The sequence below is a fragment of the Mustela lutreola genome, chromosome 14, assembly GCF_030435805.1.
Source record: "Mustela lutreola isolate mMusLut2 chromosome 14, mMusLut2.pri, whole genome shotgun sequence".
In the NCBI taxonomy this organism is placed as follows: Eukaryota; Metazoa; Chordata; class Mammalia; order Carnivora; family Mustelidae; genus Mustela; species Mustela lutreola.
The window spans coordinates 43,463,812-43,481,292 of record NC_081303.1 but is presented as its reverse complement, the minus strand read 5'-3'; the positions used below and the strand labels follow the sequence as shown (position 1 = coordinate 43,481,292).

At 35.4% G+C, this 17,481-nt stretch overlaps 1 protein-coding gene across 2 annotated transcripts in view; it reads left to right on the top strand.

Annotated features, from left to right (window-relative positions):
• Positions 1–17,481, top strand: part of ZBTB41 (zinc finger and BTB domain containing 41) — a 49,318-nt gene that overhangs the window by 15,806 nt on the left and 16,031 nt on the right. For both annotated transcript variants that reach the window (XM_059145636.1, XM_059145637.1), the window contains exons 6-10: positions 1,155–1,284; positions 6,742–6,837; positions 8,236–8,342; positions 9,922–10,027; positions 15,395–15,483. In XM_059145636.1, the coding sequence (XP_059001619.1) occupies positions 1,155–1,284; positions 6,742–6,837; positions 8,236–8,342; positions 9,922–10,027; positions 15,395–15,483 (528 nt within the window). The remainder of the gene's footprint in view (positions 1–1,154; positions 1,285–6,741; positions 6,838–8,235; positions 8,343–9,921; positions 10,028–15,394; positions 15,484–17,481) is intronic.

The following is a 17,481-nucleotide window of genomic DNA, read 5'->3' as shown; positions in this document are numbered from 1 at the left end:
TTTAGAGGACATGAAAACTGATTTATTAATTTCTGAGCATAGCTTCATAAATACAAGTTCAAGGAGGTTTAACTGCATGCAAAACTGGGTATTTAATATAGGGGAAAGAACATCAGTATTTCCTTTGATGGACTGGTAGATAACTGAACATGAAAGAGAATGCTCCTTTCTTTACCCAGCTGGAGCCTTCAGGAATAGATACAATTATTTCACTGTTTGCCTAATATACACTTGCCATAATATACTCATCTCACTTTTATTTGCTTCATCTATTTATCTTTTAACTGTGCAAATACAGAATCTCTTTTTTTCCACCTTCTTGGAATTTTTTCTGGGGTGGGAGAGGGTTGTAAGAGGAGGTAGAGGGATTTTCCGTAGCACTCACTACTTTACTTAACCCGGTGCTAGATATGAATTAAGAATCAATAAATACTTCTTGAATTAGTTAATAAATGAATAAAGGGCTCAGACCTCATGGAAGATGAAATATTAGAGATTTTAAATGAGAATATGTTAAAGATACTTAATATATTTTGAGGTCATCTCTCAAAAATATGTTGAAACTCCCCCAAAACTACTGCGGCTACTGAACAATTCTGCTTATAGACATGCTTCTGAATTTCAGTCTCCAAATGCCATTTTCTTCCCGTTTTTCAGTTACGATTAATTTCTCATTAAAGTTCACAGTAGATCTACAATATTTTCAGTCTAGGCAACATCATTAAAAATTTGTGTTTTTGAGGAACAGCAGTTCATTTCCAGTTTATGAACTCTCTAAAGTCCTTTGTTTATTCTTCCAAAGTTTCTCAGTACCTTCTTTTCCCAGAAATCTGATATGTAACCTTTTTTACTTTGTTCCAGTCTGATTTCAAACTAGGAATTGGCCATTTCAGGTTATTGACCCATTAGATTATACAGCATTTATTATATTAGATGCCATACCCTAAACTCAGCTCTAGGCATACAGGTATGATTGTAACTTGACTTTTAGGAATAAACAATCTAAAGAGAAGAAAAAACTATTAAGTGAATAACTGCATTGTGTTATAATACATGAATTTACAGTGGTAGATAAATATTCATAATATACCTATTTAATTTAATTTAGTATCTATTCTTTAAATTTTAAATATACACTTTTCTTTCCTTTTTAGGTCCTTTTCCATGTGATATATGTGGTCGCCAGTTTAATGACACTGGAAATTTGAAACGCCATATAGAATGTACCCACGGTGGAAAGAGAAAATGGACTTGCTTTATCTGTGGAAAATCAGTACGAGAAAGGTGAGGAATTATCTATACACCCAGAAAAATCCTGGTACCCGTTATATAGAAATAATTAATGAATATAGTTTATAAGGATTAGGGTAAGGCCAAATATACTTAAATTATACTTTAATTTGGAATTTAAGGACACAAGAAGAAATAACATAAAATGCTATAGAAGTTGGTATGAAAGGATATGCAGGTTTAGATGGTAAATTTTTTCTTTTTTTTAAAGATTTTATTAATTTATTTGACAGAGCAAGATCACTGTTAGGCAGAGAGACAGGCAGAGACAGAGGGAAGCAGGTTCCCTGCTGAGCAGAGAGCCTGATGCAGGGCTCAATTCCAGGACCCTGAGATCATGACCTGAGTCAAAGGCAGAGGCTTAACCAACTGAGCCACCTAGGTGCCCCTAGATGATACATTTCACATAGATATCACTTTGTCTCTTTCTGAAACCCCACTAAAACTACGTTAAAGGTTATTGACTGGTAGACTCACTTAAAAGACAGTAAGCTACAAAGACAGGGAGAACAGAACAGAAGTGTGACAAGAGTAACACAGATTGGAAGCTAGAAAGCAGATTGATCAGTGGAAACTGACTTAGCAGATCTAAGAAAATAAATCCTAAGGTGGCATTGGAGAAATCAAGAACATGGTTTACATCATAGAATCCACTAAAGGTATAGGAGTGGGCAATATCAGGTACATCTGGAACGAGGGCAAAGGAGAGGCAGAACAGGGAACACTAGAGTAAAAACTTCTTAGAAGTTAGATTATTTGGATTTTCTTCTGCCACCCATACAGGTCATTGCTGCTGAGCACCTACCCCTATCCCAACTTAAAAGATACAGTGTTGTTACATGATGAATGTATTCTGAATGCTGAAAGCAGTGAGTCCCAGGCCTTATCCCTGCTGAGATTTTGGATTTTAGATTTTAGCCCCCAGGCAATCTTTAGATTTTAGCCCCCTGACAATCTGAAAAACCAAAGGGCAAATATATTCCCTAACAAATAGTACACTCTGGTCACCTACTGTGAAGCCTAGTCATCAAGGCCCACTCCTGCATGCTCTTTTATTGTGCCGTCTGCATTTTAGTCTATCACACATAGTCACAGACAGATAGAAGAGTTAAACACAGAAGGAAAACATTTAACATGGAAGCTAGGTTCTAACATAGTCAGGAAGAAGAAGAAAAAAAAAAAACCTTGAAGGAAACAGATTATTCAGAAAGAAGAAAACTTGCAAGGAAATAAGTAAACAACTGGGCGCTTCATGAGAAAAATATTCATATTATGAATAGCCTTAGTTGAAGATCTAGAATCCATTCGACAAGAACAGGATGCTGTAACAGATCAGAGCTCTCTGACATTCAAGGCATAATAGACAAAGTGAAGACCTTAATGGATTGAAGAACAAAGAATTAAAGAACAAAGTTGAGGGAATCTCCCAAAAGATAAAGAACAAAAAGTTAAACAATTGTAAAATAAGGATTAGAGAACAGTCAAGAGGTCCAGAAAGAAAGAGCAAACAATGAAAATAGCAAGGGAAAAATCGTCACTGAATAATTCAAGATAATTTCCCAAAACTGAAGGACATGTGTTGCCAGACTAAAATTATCCATCAAATGCTTAGGGCATCAGATGAAAATAAACCTACTTCCAGATACATCACTGTGGTATTTCAGAACACTGGGGACAAAGTGAAGCTTCTATATGCTTCTAATTGTTCAGGGGAAAAAAGTTACATATACTGAGTTACGAATTAGAATTACTTAGACATCTCCCTGAACAGCAACACTAGAAATAAGATGATACAGTGTTACTTTGAAGATTTTCTTTTTTTTAATATTTTATTTATTTATTTGGTAGAGAGAGATCACAGGTAGGCAGAGAGGCAGGCAGAGAGAGAGGGGAAGCAGACTCCCCACTGAGCAGAGAGCCGGATGTGGGGCCTGATCCCAGGATCCTGGGATCATCATGACCTGAGCCAAAGGCTGAGGCTTTAACCCACTGAACCACCCAGGCGCCCCAACTTTGAAGATTCTTTTTTTTTTTTTTTTTAAGATTTTATTTATTAATTTGACAGAGATCATAAGTAGGCAGAGAAGCAGGGGGAGAGAGGGTGGGGGTTAGGGAACAGGCTCCCTGCTGAGCAGAGAGCCTGATGCAATGTGGGGCTCAATCCCAGGACCCTGAGATCCTGACCTGAGCTTTAACCCATGAGCCACTGAGGCACCCCCCCGACTTTGAAGATTCTTAAAGAAGCTTATTTCCAGCTAGAATTCTGTTCTTAGTCAAACTGACAATCAGGTCTGAGGATTATTAAGACATTTTTTGTGACATCAGAAAGTGGCCTTTGATGTATTCCTTCTCGTGAAGCAGCTGAATTCTCATTCACCAGAATGAGAACATAAACCGATGAAGAGGAAGACCAGGGCTTCAGGAGATAGAAATTCTAATCCTGAAAAGAGGCAAAGGGAATTCATAGGAGGATGGTGCATGAAGTTTCCAAGTTGTCAGATGGGCAACATGTGTAACAATGGGAAGTCAGCCCACACTAGTAGTAGTAATGCCATGGAACAGACTGAAGTTGTCATTGCTAAGATCCCTGCTGGCATGTGCCTCTTTTAAATAGGGGACAAAATGCGAGAGTAGGTCTGATCCCAAAATTTATTTTTTATTTTCTGTGGTAAGAACATTTGACATGAGGTCTACCCTCTTAACAAATGTTTAAGTGTACAATACAGTATTGTTACTAAGTTATAATATAGTATTAAGTTACTAATAGAGTATTATTATTGTGTTATGGCATAATGTTGTACAGCAGGCCTCTAGAATTTACCCATCTTGTGCAACTGAAAGTACCCAATGAATAGCAGTTCCCCATTTCCTTCTCCCTGATTCAAATTGTCACCTGTATTCTGCCACTGTATAGTATGTGCATGCTAATGAGGTTCCTACTATTGTATTTATTCCTTGCTTCTTGATTTAACCATACTTGTTTCATTTCACAGAAATGTTCTTTTTCAACCTGTCTCTGAAAATTAGACGTAGTTCATAGTAAGCTTAGAAGCAAAATATATACAGCAGCCTATTTACGTTGGCTATATTTCTGTCGGACTTCTAGTACCTGATCCATTCTAGATAGTCAGATGCTCTAATTGTGATGTACCCTCTTTTCCAGTATTCATTTTTTGACCTTACCTGCTGACATGTTGGAAAGGGCTTTTGCCAATGCTCAGGCAAGCTACAGCCAGACTTTGATACAGAGACACTGTTCGTACTATTTCTGTAGGCTCTTTACCTAATAGTAGCAATATTGTTAGATTTGTGCTTGCTACTGTTTTTCAAAAATACGTAGTATATATATACTGCTAGGTAGTAAAACAAAGAAGAAAGGGAATGGTTAACGTAAATAGTTATCTCTGAGAAATCAAGGAGGAATATGTAGAGGCATTCGAAGGTATAACAATGTTCTAGGCCTCATCCTGCATTGAAGTGTAATAATAGATGTCTTTTAAAAATATGTATACATTTTATAGCCTTCATTAAATGAGAGTTCCATAATTTTAAAACATTAGAAGTGCCACTATCTTAAAATACCAAATTGATATGATGGTAAAATAGGAAAATCAGTATGCTATATTTACATGAAAACTTACAGATGGATATAGTTCATTTTATGCATTATACATTCTTTTTTCTTAAAAGTCTTTCTATAAAACAAAAAGCAAACCAAAAATTAAAGCACTCTATCTTTTCACTTTTAATTACCTAATAGGTAGGAGTCTGGAATAGTTCTAGGGATAATTTCTACAAAGCAGAATATACCTGCAGATGCTCCTGTCAAGTGGGCCTTGTAGAAGAGCACCATCTACTGGCATAGATCTGCCTTCATTTCAGGTTCAGCCTTAATACTAACTAGATGTGGGATTAAAATAAATGCAAGTAGTAGAAACAGTAAAAAGCCTGCCAAAGTCAGACACATTGCCTTTTACTGTCTTTCCTCCCAAAATAACTTCGCTGTCCTTACTCAGAACTTTACATATGAAGGAAATTTCTGAGTGTTAGAACTATAGGAAATGCTAGCTGTGTGTTTGGAGCAGCAATGGTTGGACAATACCCTGTTCAGAAGTAACAGAAGTAAAACCAGTGCATCACCAAAGTAGTAATTAGTAAAACCTTATTGTGCATCTATAAAAAGAGAGTTTGCAAACCAGGAACACTCCAACCAAAACACAGAATGAGACTCAGGTATGTTGTTTTATGCAGCTTATACAGTGAGAAAGCAGTGACTGATTATTCTTTACAGTGGTTGGTTGTGACATCAGGAGTTTCTTAAGTGATAGGGAATGGGTTAATGGTTACCTCACATCAGCCTTGGGAAAGGGTTTAGGTTTTGCCTATGGTTTTCAGAGGCGTAAACAAATGACCCAGCACAAGTTACCCTTGCAAAATAAGCTACGTTAGGCTTTGTTTGTGGGACTTGTCTGCTCAGGGAATTTTCAAGGCTAATCTCTGTTTTTTATTTTAACAAGTCCATCCCAGGTTAGTAGGGCTGGAGGATTTAGGAATGACAGTAATTGAATTCTTTATATGGTTGTTCTTTTTCACATTGGCATCTGGAAGTTACAAGGACTTGTAAAGCTTCCTTTGCCCTAAAACATTCTTTTCACAGATTACTGAGCACATATTTGAAAGGAATGGTACTGATAAACTGGATTGTTTATATATTATTAAATTCTCTCTGCTAAAATTCACATCAGCTTTACCTAACGCAGTAGTACAGTTGAGCATTTTTTATTGTACTTTTTTTTTAACGATTTTATTCATTTATTTGACAGAGATATCACAAGTAGGCAAAGAGGCAGGCAGAGAGAGAGGGGGAATCAGGCTCCCTGCAGAACAGAGAGTCCAATGTGGGGCTGGATCCCAGGACCCTGGGATCACGCACGACCTGAGCCGAAAACAGAGGCTTAACCCACTGAGCCATCTAGGCGCCCCTTTTGTTGTACTTCTTGATAGCTGCTTAAGTTGGTGGCAAAGGAAGCCAAAGTTAATTTTGTGTATGTGTATGTGTTTTTAAAGGAAAGAGACAAAACAGGCATGATTATGCACTGGTGAGACTAACCTAATAAAAAGCGAAAATACTATAGGAGAAAGGGAAAATTGACATAAGATCTGTTAGCTTGAATATCTTTCTAGTAAGCTTTCTGAAAATCGTGCCTGAGAGAGAATGAAAGCAGGGGTAGGGGCAGAGAAAGAGGGAGAGAGAGAGAATCTTAAGGAAGCTCCACACTCAGCATGGAGCCCTATGCAGGGCTTGGTCTCACAACCCTGAGATCATGACCTGAGCTGAAATCAGGAGTCCGATGCTTAAGTGACGGAGCCACCCAGACATCCCTGAAACCTCCTTAATATAAATATTGACAATAGATGTCTTTAGATAAATGTATATTTTTTTTAACACAGGACTACTTTGAAAGAACATTTGAGAATCCACAGTGGAGAAAAACCTCATCTGTGTAGTATCTGTGGGCAAAGTTTCCGTCATGGAAGTTCATACAGGTAAGTCAAGCCATTTTCCCCCTATATTAGGTAAGATAAATTATTGTAATTCCATTTTATCATTGCATTAGTTGTTTGTTGAATTAAAACATTTCTTAGCACTTACAATAAATAAAGTTATGCAAAAAACTTTACTTACAGACTTTCCCCAACATTACAACTTTTAATAGTCTTTTATTCTATAGTGCAAAATATTAAATATTTCATCACCAAGTTTGCTAAATGCTTTACTGTCCAAGTAACTGTCATTTAAATGTGTATTGCATTACTTTTCTTTGAATCAAAGCTCATTAAAACTCTGATATTCTAACCTTAGTATATTTCATTACTCTTGATCATCTGAAAATATTTCAGTATGAAATATGGCAAAATTGAAAACTCTAAGACTCTAAATGTTGGAAAATCTTCTGTGTATTAGTTGTAACCTGTCTAACTGTTTTTAATAGCTGAATACCAGACCACATTTCCAGTCTATGAAAAGTTGACTTTTTCCTGAATAAATAATTAACTACCTTCTGTGAAACATGTGTACATTTTACAGGTTTAATAATGCTCTTGGGGCTTTTAATCTTAAGGCTTTAATGTTTGCACTTTCACTTATTATTTACCTCTTTTTAAAAAAATTTTTTAATTTTACATGTAGTTAGATGTAGATGAACTACATCTTTTGTTATGGAATCAATATCTGTTTTGGCAACTTGAATGGGAAAGTTATTCATTTCACTGGGATATTTATAGGTGGAGGATTATGGTGCTAAAAATAATTCAAGTTAATTGAATTTTAATAATTTAAACCTTTTATAATCTATCTTTGGGTGACTATAAAATGAACTACACTATAAAATGACTATAAAATGAACTACAACCAAAGTGATTAGTGTGAAAAAAGTAACAAAATGTAATTGTCAGAAAGTTCATTACTTATAAAATTTACTAAATTCTCATGTGTTGATTTGTAAGTGGTATCAGTTGTAAAGAGAAGGGTTAATTCTTAATTATTTGCTATATCATGAGTGTAAGTCACTTACCCATTTGTCTGATTCTGATTCCTCCCGGCTCATTCCTACTTCTGCTGTCTCTGAAACTCCATCAGTCAGATAGTGACCCTAGACATTTAGTATGTTCAGTGAAGTAGATTGAGGATCTAGGTCAGGAAGGAAGGTCTTGGAGACATAGTGTATGTGCAGATGTTGAGGTGTTTCATTTTTTGAAAGAGATGAGTAGAAACCCCAGAGTTAGGTAGTAAGAGAGTGGGGAAAGATGAAAGTCATAGAAGTGGAGCAAATAATGTATGAAGATAGGTGAGTATACAACCCAGTTTCCCTTAGTTAGAGTTAATCAAGATTTTTCCTTTGGTGTCACCAGTTTTTATGGTCTTCAACTTTTTTTTCTTTATAGACTTCACTTACGAGTACATCACGATGATAAAAGATATGAATGTGATGAATGTGGGAAAACGTTCATCCGTCATGACCATCTTACAAAGCACAAAAAAATACATTCAGGTACTTTGTAATGATGTTTACAAAATCCTTGAAAAAGAACCTACTAGAGAACATACTACATCATGCTTATGTTGGCTATCATTTTGATAATTTATCATTGATAATGCTGATTCTGAAAACTTTTTTTTAAATATCTGAAAGGAACATAATTTTGTTTTTGTTCACTGTAATTTTAATCATTTGGTTACCTGTTATGACTATAGACTATATTTTGATGTTTATTTTAATCAAATTCTCAAAATTTGCATTTTATATATTATGTGGATGTCTGTAATAATTGGTTAGCAAAATGTATTTGAAGAGAAATGATTATAGTTGGGTTTTAAAGTTTATGTAATAGGAATTTTTAAAACCCTGTTTTTGGAAAAGAGTACCTTAATAATCCTGATCAGTTTCAGATCTTTATACCATATTTATAATTTTTATATTCTGGGGCTTTCTTTCAATATTTTCCTCTGGATTGACGTTCAGGAAGTGCTTAGAAAGTCAACTATATGAGCACAATAATGGGAAGGAGCCATCTATGAGCACAGTAGAACAGGTGATTATTATTATTATAAACATAATCTAAATATAAAGTATGAAAATTATTTTTATTTATTATTTATTATTTTAATTATTTTCTTACATGATCTCAGTGAGGTTGCAGGGTGCAGTTGTTATCAATACTTTTAAGAGATGCTAACAGTCTGGTGACATTTTCACTGAAATTACACATTTTCATTTTCAGGAGGAGAATTCTAAATTCCTAATTCTAGAGATCACATGCTTTAATTGCATACTGGATTAAGTTAAGACAGTGGTTTTTAAAGGCAAGCCTTTGTAACTGAATATAAGAATAGAGATGAGAAGTGGGACTCATCTGGAATTTTACATCATATTTATATTTTGGCTCATTACAAATAAATGTGTGAAATCCCCACAGATAAAAAATACTTTAAAAATGAAGTACAAAGAGGGGTGCCAGAGTGGCTCAGTTGGTTAAGCATCTACGTTCAGCTCAGGTCGTGATCCCAGGGTCCTGGGATTGAGCCCCTTGTCGGTCTCCCTGTTCAATGGGGAGTCTGCTTCTCTCTCTCCTCCTACTCCTCCATCCTGCTTGTGCTCTCTTGCTCACTGTCTCTCTCAAATAAATAAATGAAATCCTTAAAAAAAAATACAGCAAAGATCTGAAAATGTTCAGGTCCTTTTTATCAACAGTAAAACAGCCTCTTCTTGATTCATTATATTTTCATTTGAAGTGTTTGACATATAGACCTACTCTACTCCCAGAAAGTTACTGAGGTTTGAAGTAATTTCATTTATTTTGCTGTGTTATGTTGAAACGTAAGATTTGAAATCTACAGCAAAAATCCAAGTGGTTTATTTTCCAAGTGAGGGAAAAGGGCTCACATCCATGAAAATAAGCATAGATTCACTGAAGAAAGATATTTGATTAAGAATATAAAGCAAATAGCCCAGAATAAAGGGTGGCTTTACTTTTCTGTTATATTTCCCACTATGTTATCTTACTGTTTGATAATATTTCTGGAGGTAAAAGTGAAGTGCATATTATAATCAAAATATTTGGGTCTTTAAGGTGAGAAGGCTCATCAGTGTGAAGAATGTGGAAAATGTTTTGGTCGTAGGGATCATCTCACTGTTCATTACAAAAGTGTACACCTGGGAGAGAAGGTGTGGCAAAAGTAAGTGAAAAAGCAATTTGATTACTACATTGGATAAGTGTAAGTTAGAGGAAAGTTATAACTTGCTTCATAGTTTTTTTTGTTTAGCTGGGGTAAGTTAACTAGCTCTATTTTTCTGGCTTCTGTTCCTTCTCTGCAGACCTAAAGGAACTGAATGAAACATTTTTGTTTTACTTGTTTTCATTTGACTTAGGCTAAAGGTGGTAGACATTGAAGTTAATGATTAATATAAAATCTAGAAATTCTTTGGGCATTTCATTTATCTTTGGTTGTCTATGGCCATACCACCCTGAACGCGCCTGATCTCATCATTTATCTTTGGTTGCTGTGTCTCTTACCTAAAAATATAAGTGTGCTGCCTATATATTATACTTAATAAGAGCAATTATTGAGACACTTTCTAGTCAGAATTTAATTTCTTTTTAAGCACACTGAGCATTTAAAGTGGTATTTTATTTGAAGGAGGCATGTGCTGTCCTAAACACCAACTTTTTTTGTAATTCCAATATACTTAGCATACAATTATATTAGTTTCAGATATATAATATAGTAATTCAACAATTCTATACATTATTCAGTGATCATCATGATAAATGTACTTCTAAATCCCCAGCCTGTTTCACCTATTCCCCCTGCCCATCTCTCTCTGATAACTACCAGTTTATTCTCTAAAAGTCTGTTTTTTTGGTCTCTCTTTTTATTTTCATCACCAAATTTTTAATAAGGTTTAGTCAAAGTTTAACTGAGATGAGTTGTTGAGTGTAAAATGTTCAGAGAATCCATGTTCTTGGACTAAATGTTGGAACAAATACTAAGTAATAGACATGGTCCAGGGTGCCAAGAAGCTTAGGTTAATATACTGAGCATGATCAACGAAATATACATAATATATTTAAATGTAGTGTGTGATAGACCATTTTGAAGAAGAGTAGGAAGTGCTGATTTGTATCTGTTTTTTATATTTCCATATACTGGTTTATATTTTCTTTCACTGATTTTATTCAGTGATTCAGTGAGTCAGTGTATTCATTATAGTCTTGAATTCTTATATTCATGAGATAATAGGAATCTTATTAAGTGCTAGAATAGAAAGATACATATGATGCTGTATCGAAAAGGAAATAAGGGGGCACCTGGGTGGCTCAGTCAATTAAGCATCCAGCTCTTGATTTTGGCTCAGGTCGTGATCTCGGGGTCATGGGATCAAGCCCAGCGTCAGGTCCCTTGCTCAGTGCAGTCTGCTTGTTCCTCTTCCTCTGTTTCTCCTGTGGATTGGGTGCACTCTCTCAAATAAAAAAAATAAATAAAATATTTTTTTTTTAAAGAAGGAAATAAGAAATTCTACATATTGTATGAATGGATGGAAAATAGACTGAACTGCAGACTCACTTGCTTCTGAGATTCTATAACTTTTTCTCAACTCCTTTATACTTTTAAAAACTGTTCAGTATCTCAGGAGCTCTTATTATATAAATTACAATATAAAAATTACATTATTTAAGTTATGTAAATGTATTAGAAATTCAGTTGAGAAAAAATTAAGTACTTATTTATTAATTCACTTAAAAATAATAATATTGCCATATAGTAATATGCCCATATGTAAATCTGTCTGCTGGCTTAATAGAAGACAGTTGGATTACTGCCATGCATTATTTTATTTGAAGTAAATGAAGAAAATCCAGCCTCTCTCTATACATAGTTAGATGTATAGCAGTCTTAGATAATTGTGGCTACACCAAAACTATTTAAATGCTAGTTTCTTCAAGATAGTTGCAAGGTGCAATCTGAAACAAGATTAATGAAATTGCATACTCTGTTACAGTCTCTTGGTCTTTTACTTGAATGAATTTTTTAACCTATGCATAAGTTGTAATATGCATTTGTCATTTGGAAAATATGTGTTCAGTAAGTTATGCCAGTTGTCTAAATGTTAGCACATTTCCCAGTAGCAGATCAACAAATCACATTGCCTCCAGTCTCTCAGAAAGGTGTGTTGGGAAGCTGTCAATGTGACAAGGGCAGCCACAAGTTCTCCAAAATCTTTATACTAGCTCGAAAGCTCAAACTTTATCACTGATGACAATACTGAAGTAACAGGTTTACTTCTTTTAATTTTCAAGAAAGTATCTGCCAAATACTCAAGTCTGTAACCATGGCTTGTCTTTTATTCTTTCAAGCAAAATGGTATTTCATAAAGAAAGTGGTTCCTTCAGCTCATCCCTCAGACACATGTACTTCAGTGTGCAGAAGGGCCCCTGTGTCCTTGTGCCTTCATGACTGAGAACAGTACAAAGGCCACAGTCTGAAAGGTTGAAACTTAGTAAAATTAGTAATTTAACTCTTTTACCACATTTTTCTTTTCTTTTTGTGAGTGCCTGACAGTGAGGAGCACAATCATCATTAGTACATTTTGGTTCCACTGCCTTGTTCAGAGCTCAGATACCAGCACCTTTACCTGCCGTGTTTTTTTGTATATGACTTTAGTGTAAATGCCAATACAACGAGAAAGGCAAATAATGTTACAGTATTATTTTGAAAATAACTTTGATCTTGGAAACCTTATGAAAGAATTTTGGAATTCCCTCACTGGTGCAGGAGCCTGTGGGTCTATCTACTGGTGTAGGTAATTTTGGAACCAGAACCTGTAGGTTCCACTTTCTACAAGGGCTGGCTAATGGTGAATCTAGAATGTGAAGCCTTGCATATCATTTTATGGAACCAGTACTTATTCCTGTGTGATACAAAGCCATTGGAGATTTTAAACAAGAGGGTGACACAGTTGGATTTCTTTTGGGGTAGATCACTATTGGTGTAGGGAGGCTGGGTTTGTAGTGGATAAATTGAGGGAAATAAATCAACCACTTAGAAAGTTGTTAGAATTTTGGAAAAAGATAGTGGGTGCCTAGCTAGGGAATAGCATTAGTAATAAATAGTAGAAGGTGTTTATTTGAAAAATACTTAATTTTTTGAGAGAATGAGAGTAGTCATGGATAATTCCTGTTCTCAAGGAGTTCCTCTTTTCAAATGGATGTTTGATAAATGAGCCACTGAGACAGAGAATACAGAAGATGGACTAAGTTTACAGAGGGAGATGATGAATTGTTTGGTGTGTATTGACTTTGAGATGCTTAATAGAAACTCAAACATAAAATGTGATAGGTAAATCTAAGTTTGAATCTCAGGAGTGAAGTCTGACCTGTGGATAAAGATTTATACATGAATACATTCAAGCCCATTTTCCAGGAAGAGAATGTGGAGTGATGAAGGTTAGCACCCCTCCTTTTACCCATTTCTTCTTCCCTTTTAAACATTTAAAAATGGTGTCTCTATTTCAGTATCCATATCTACTTCTCCACTTTCCATTCAGTGTAACAAGCTGTTGTGATGTGATCTCTGACTTTACTAATACCTCTTAAATTGTTGTCAGCGTAAGTTCCTTATTTCTAACTCAATAGACATTTTTAAAAAATAATTTTATTTATTTGAGAAAGAGGGAGAGAGCACAAGGTTAAGGGAGGGCACAGGGAGAGGGAGAAGCAGGCACCCCTTGAGCAGGGAGCTCAATGCAGGACTCAATCCCAGGACCCAGAAATCATGACTTGAGCCAAAGGCAGAAACTTCACCAACTGAGCCACCCATTTTTAAGTCCTTTTCACAGTGGGCATCTCAACTTCATTTGGAACTTTTTATTAATCCTATCTTGAAAACCCATACTCTAACATCCATAAGAGAAAGAAGAATCCCAGATACATGCATAGGGCCTGACCCATTGAGGTCTTTGTAGATTTTATCTTTATTTTATGTTCACTGTGAGGCACTTAAAGTGTTTGAGCTTATGTGTGTTTAAAAAGTCACTCAGTTCATAATATAGACCAAGATTTCTTAGTCACAGCAATTTAGACATTTTGGGCGGGCTAATTCTTTGTTGGGGAGCTGGCCAGTACACTTTAGGTTTATTTATTGGTATTCCTGACTTCTGTCCACCAGATGGCAGTAGCACCTACCTAGCCCCAGTTGTGAAAACCAAAAATGTCTTCAGGCATTGCTAAATGTCCTATGCAGGGCAGAAAAGACCCCTGTGTCTCTCTATGTGTGCCCCTGTTTGTATCTCCATTTGTAATTACTGTGAATATGAACAGAATAAGACAAAACAAGTATACTAGTTACAGGTCTTTTGCTAAGTTCATCAGTGACACTTCCAAGTCACTAAATCTAGATTATCTTTTTAAATGTTTCATCAAGTAGAAGTAAGTTTCTGGAAGACAGGACCTTGCATGGAGTTTTTGTAGCCGCTTTGTAAATGTTGAGTTGAATGGCTTGAAAAGTACGAGTGGCATTTGAAACCTTAGGCGTACTGTTGCTGTTGAATATTGGTAACGATATGCGTTAAACATTCCAGTAAGACTCAGTAGATAGGTTAAAAGCAAACTGTCTTACAGAACATTATAGTAACCTGTGTTTGAGTTAGTTTGGCATGTGCTCATCAGATATGAATTACTTCCAAGGTGAGATGATAGGTTTCCTAATAACCACCACTTAAATGCTAATCATTTTACAGTGTCTTAATCCCACAATGAAATTGGAGTCCAGGATTGTTTAAATCACACACACATATTCTTAGGTACTGCACTTTACTGCTTGATAAGGTAGATTTGAGTACCTTGTAGCTTCTTATGTCTTTTAATCTGTGATAAAAATAAAGCTCTGATATTGTGTTCTTTTAAAATTTAAGTATAAAATTTAGCTTCAAGTTTGTAATATTTATTATTTGTGTTATTAAGAGAACCAATTGGAGCAGTGTCACCTTTTTGATGGAGGCACATTTTGAGTTGCTGCAGTTTCTCTTCATTCAGCCCCAGCATCTATTTTTTAAATTTGACTAAGGTATACTCTACATACAGAGAAATTCCTAGTTTTGTGCATGTTTTGACAGATGCATGTAGTCATATAACCATGACCACAGTCAAGATCCAGTGTAGTCCATCACCCCTAAATTTCCGCCAGACCTCTTTGTTCAACTCCTTTTTTCTTCCTTGAACCCATAATTGGTTTGTTTCTGTCCCTATAATTTTTCCTTTGATATTTATAATAGCAAATAATAATATTACAGGAGTTTAGTGATTTAAATCTTAAAATTAAATGGTTTAAAGTCTAAGGCCTCTTTTTATAGATTTGCTTATTGAATGTAACTGGAGGAGGAAGAGCCAGAAGTAAGTTTGATACTTTAAAAGTATTTCTACATTCCTTTGGAGTTCTGTGCTGTATTAATGTGAGAATTACATGTAAACTTTTTAAGTGTTATAACCTATTTTCATTATATTATTAAAGTTATATTGAAAACTCTACCCTTTTTATGTTTCTTAGATATAAAGCAACCTTTCATCAATGTGATGTTTGTAAGAAAATTTTTAAAGGCAAATCAAGTCTGGAAATGCATTTTCGGACGCATTCAGGTAAAAGTTAATGGGTATTTTATTTATACTTTTGTGTAATTATTCAGGAGTAAAATATGGACTTTTAAACTTGGTTGTTCTTGGTTAAATTTTTTGTCTTTTCCCCATATGATTTTTACTTACTTTATTAAAATTGAGGTCATGGATGAGTAATATTCTGCCCTTCAGTTCTCTATAAGCTTCAATATTTTTGAATATTATTTTGTAAAATTCGGGCAAATTTTTCTCCATGGGGAATTTACTCACCTTTTAGCTCTAATACTCCCCTTTTCTGGATATTTATGTTTGTGCTGTATCTGTGTAACTCTCTGAAGACATTCCTTTTTTTTTCCTCTTTTGAATGAATAAGTCAGATAGGATTTGATTCTTACCAGTTTACTCTTTTTTAAAAAAATTATTCGTATTAACATATAATGTATTATTTGCCTCTGGGGTACAGGTCTGTGAATCATCAGGCTTACACATTTCACAGCACTCACCATAGCACATACCCTCCCCAATGTCCATAACCCAGCCACCCTCTCCACCTCCCCTTCCTCCAGCAATCTTCAGTCTGTTTTGTGAGATTAGGAGTCTCTTATGGTTTGTCTCCCTCCTGATCCCATTTTGTTTCATTTTTTCCTTCCCTACCCCACAAGCCCCAACTCTGCTTCCCAATTCCTCATTATCATTGAGATCATATGATAATTGTCTTTCACTGATGAACTTACTACGCTCAGCATAATACCCTCTAGTTCCATCCACGTCGTTGCAAATGGCAAGATTTCATTTCTTTTGATGGCTGCATACTATTCCATTGTGTATATATACAACATCTTCTTTATCCATTCATCTGCTGATGGACATCTAGGTTCTTCCCATAGTTTGGCTGTTGTGGACATTGCTGCTGTAAACATTCGGGTGCATGCGCCCCTTCGAATCACTACATTTGTATCTTTAGGGTAAATACCCAGTAGTTTGATTGCTAGGTCATAGGGTAGTTCTGTTTTCAATTTTCTAAGGAACCTCCATGCTGTTTTCCAGAGTGGTTGCACCAGCTTGCATTCCCACCAATAGTGTAGGAGGGTTCCCCTTTCTTCACATTCTTTCCAACATCTGTCGTTTCCTGACTTGTTCATTTTAGCCATTCTGACTAGAGTGAGGTGGTATCTCAGTGTGGTTTTGATTTTTATTTCCCTTACCAGGTTACTCTTGTATACTTTCCTTTTCACATAGTGAGTTGTGATTTTAGGTAGTTTATAATAGAATGATTTGTTTCAGCTGCTTTCCAGAAGATACCATTTTCTAAACCCTTCTTTGTTCCCCCTTGGTAATGCTGCCATATTTTGAAATACACACTGTGTTGGATTCTTTCTTAGATGTTGTCATAGTCCTTGTTTGACTTCCCATAGAAATTAAGAATTCTTTTTTTTCTCTTCATTTTTTTTATTAATTTCTTTTCAGCATAACAGAATTCATTGTTTATGCACCAGACCCAGTGCTCCATGCCATATGTGCCCTCCATAATACCCACTACCTGGCTCCCCCCTCCTGTCACCCTCCCGCCCCTTCAAAACCCTCAGATTGTTTTTCAGAATTTATAGTCTCTCATGGTTCATCTCCCCTTCCCATTTCCCTCAACTCCCTTCTTAAACCTAACCTTTCTTTCTTTAAAAAAAAAAAAAAACAACTTATTTGTGCATTTATGGCTGTTTTGTTCTATATTTATTTGGACTTTCTCAAGCCATTGTTCTAGAAGAGAAAAATAATTGATTTCATAAATACCAGAGTGGAAAATAACTGGATTTGGGCAATTTCATTTATTACTTGTACAGTGCTGCTATTAAAAATAAAATACACCCCCCCAAGGAAAAAGTCATAATTTGGGGGTACATAAATAGGAATATAAAATGAGGAAACCATATTAATGCTATCTTCCATATTATTTATGAATAATAAGCTTAATAAGCTTATGGTTTGAAAGAGATGAACTTACAGGAAGTTAATTCAAGACCATTA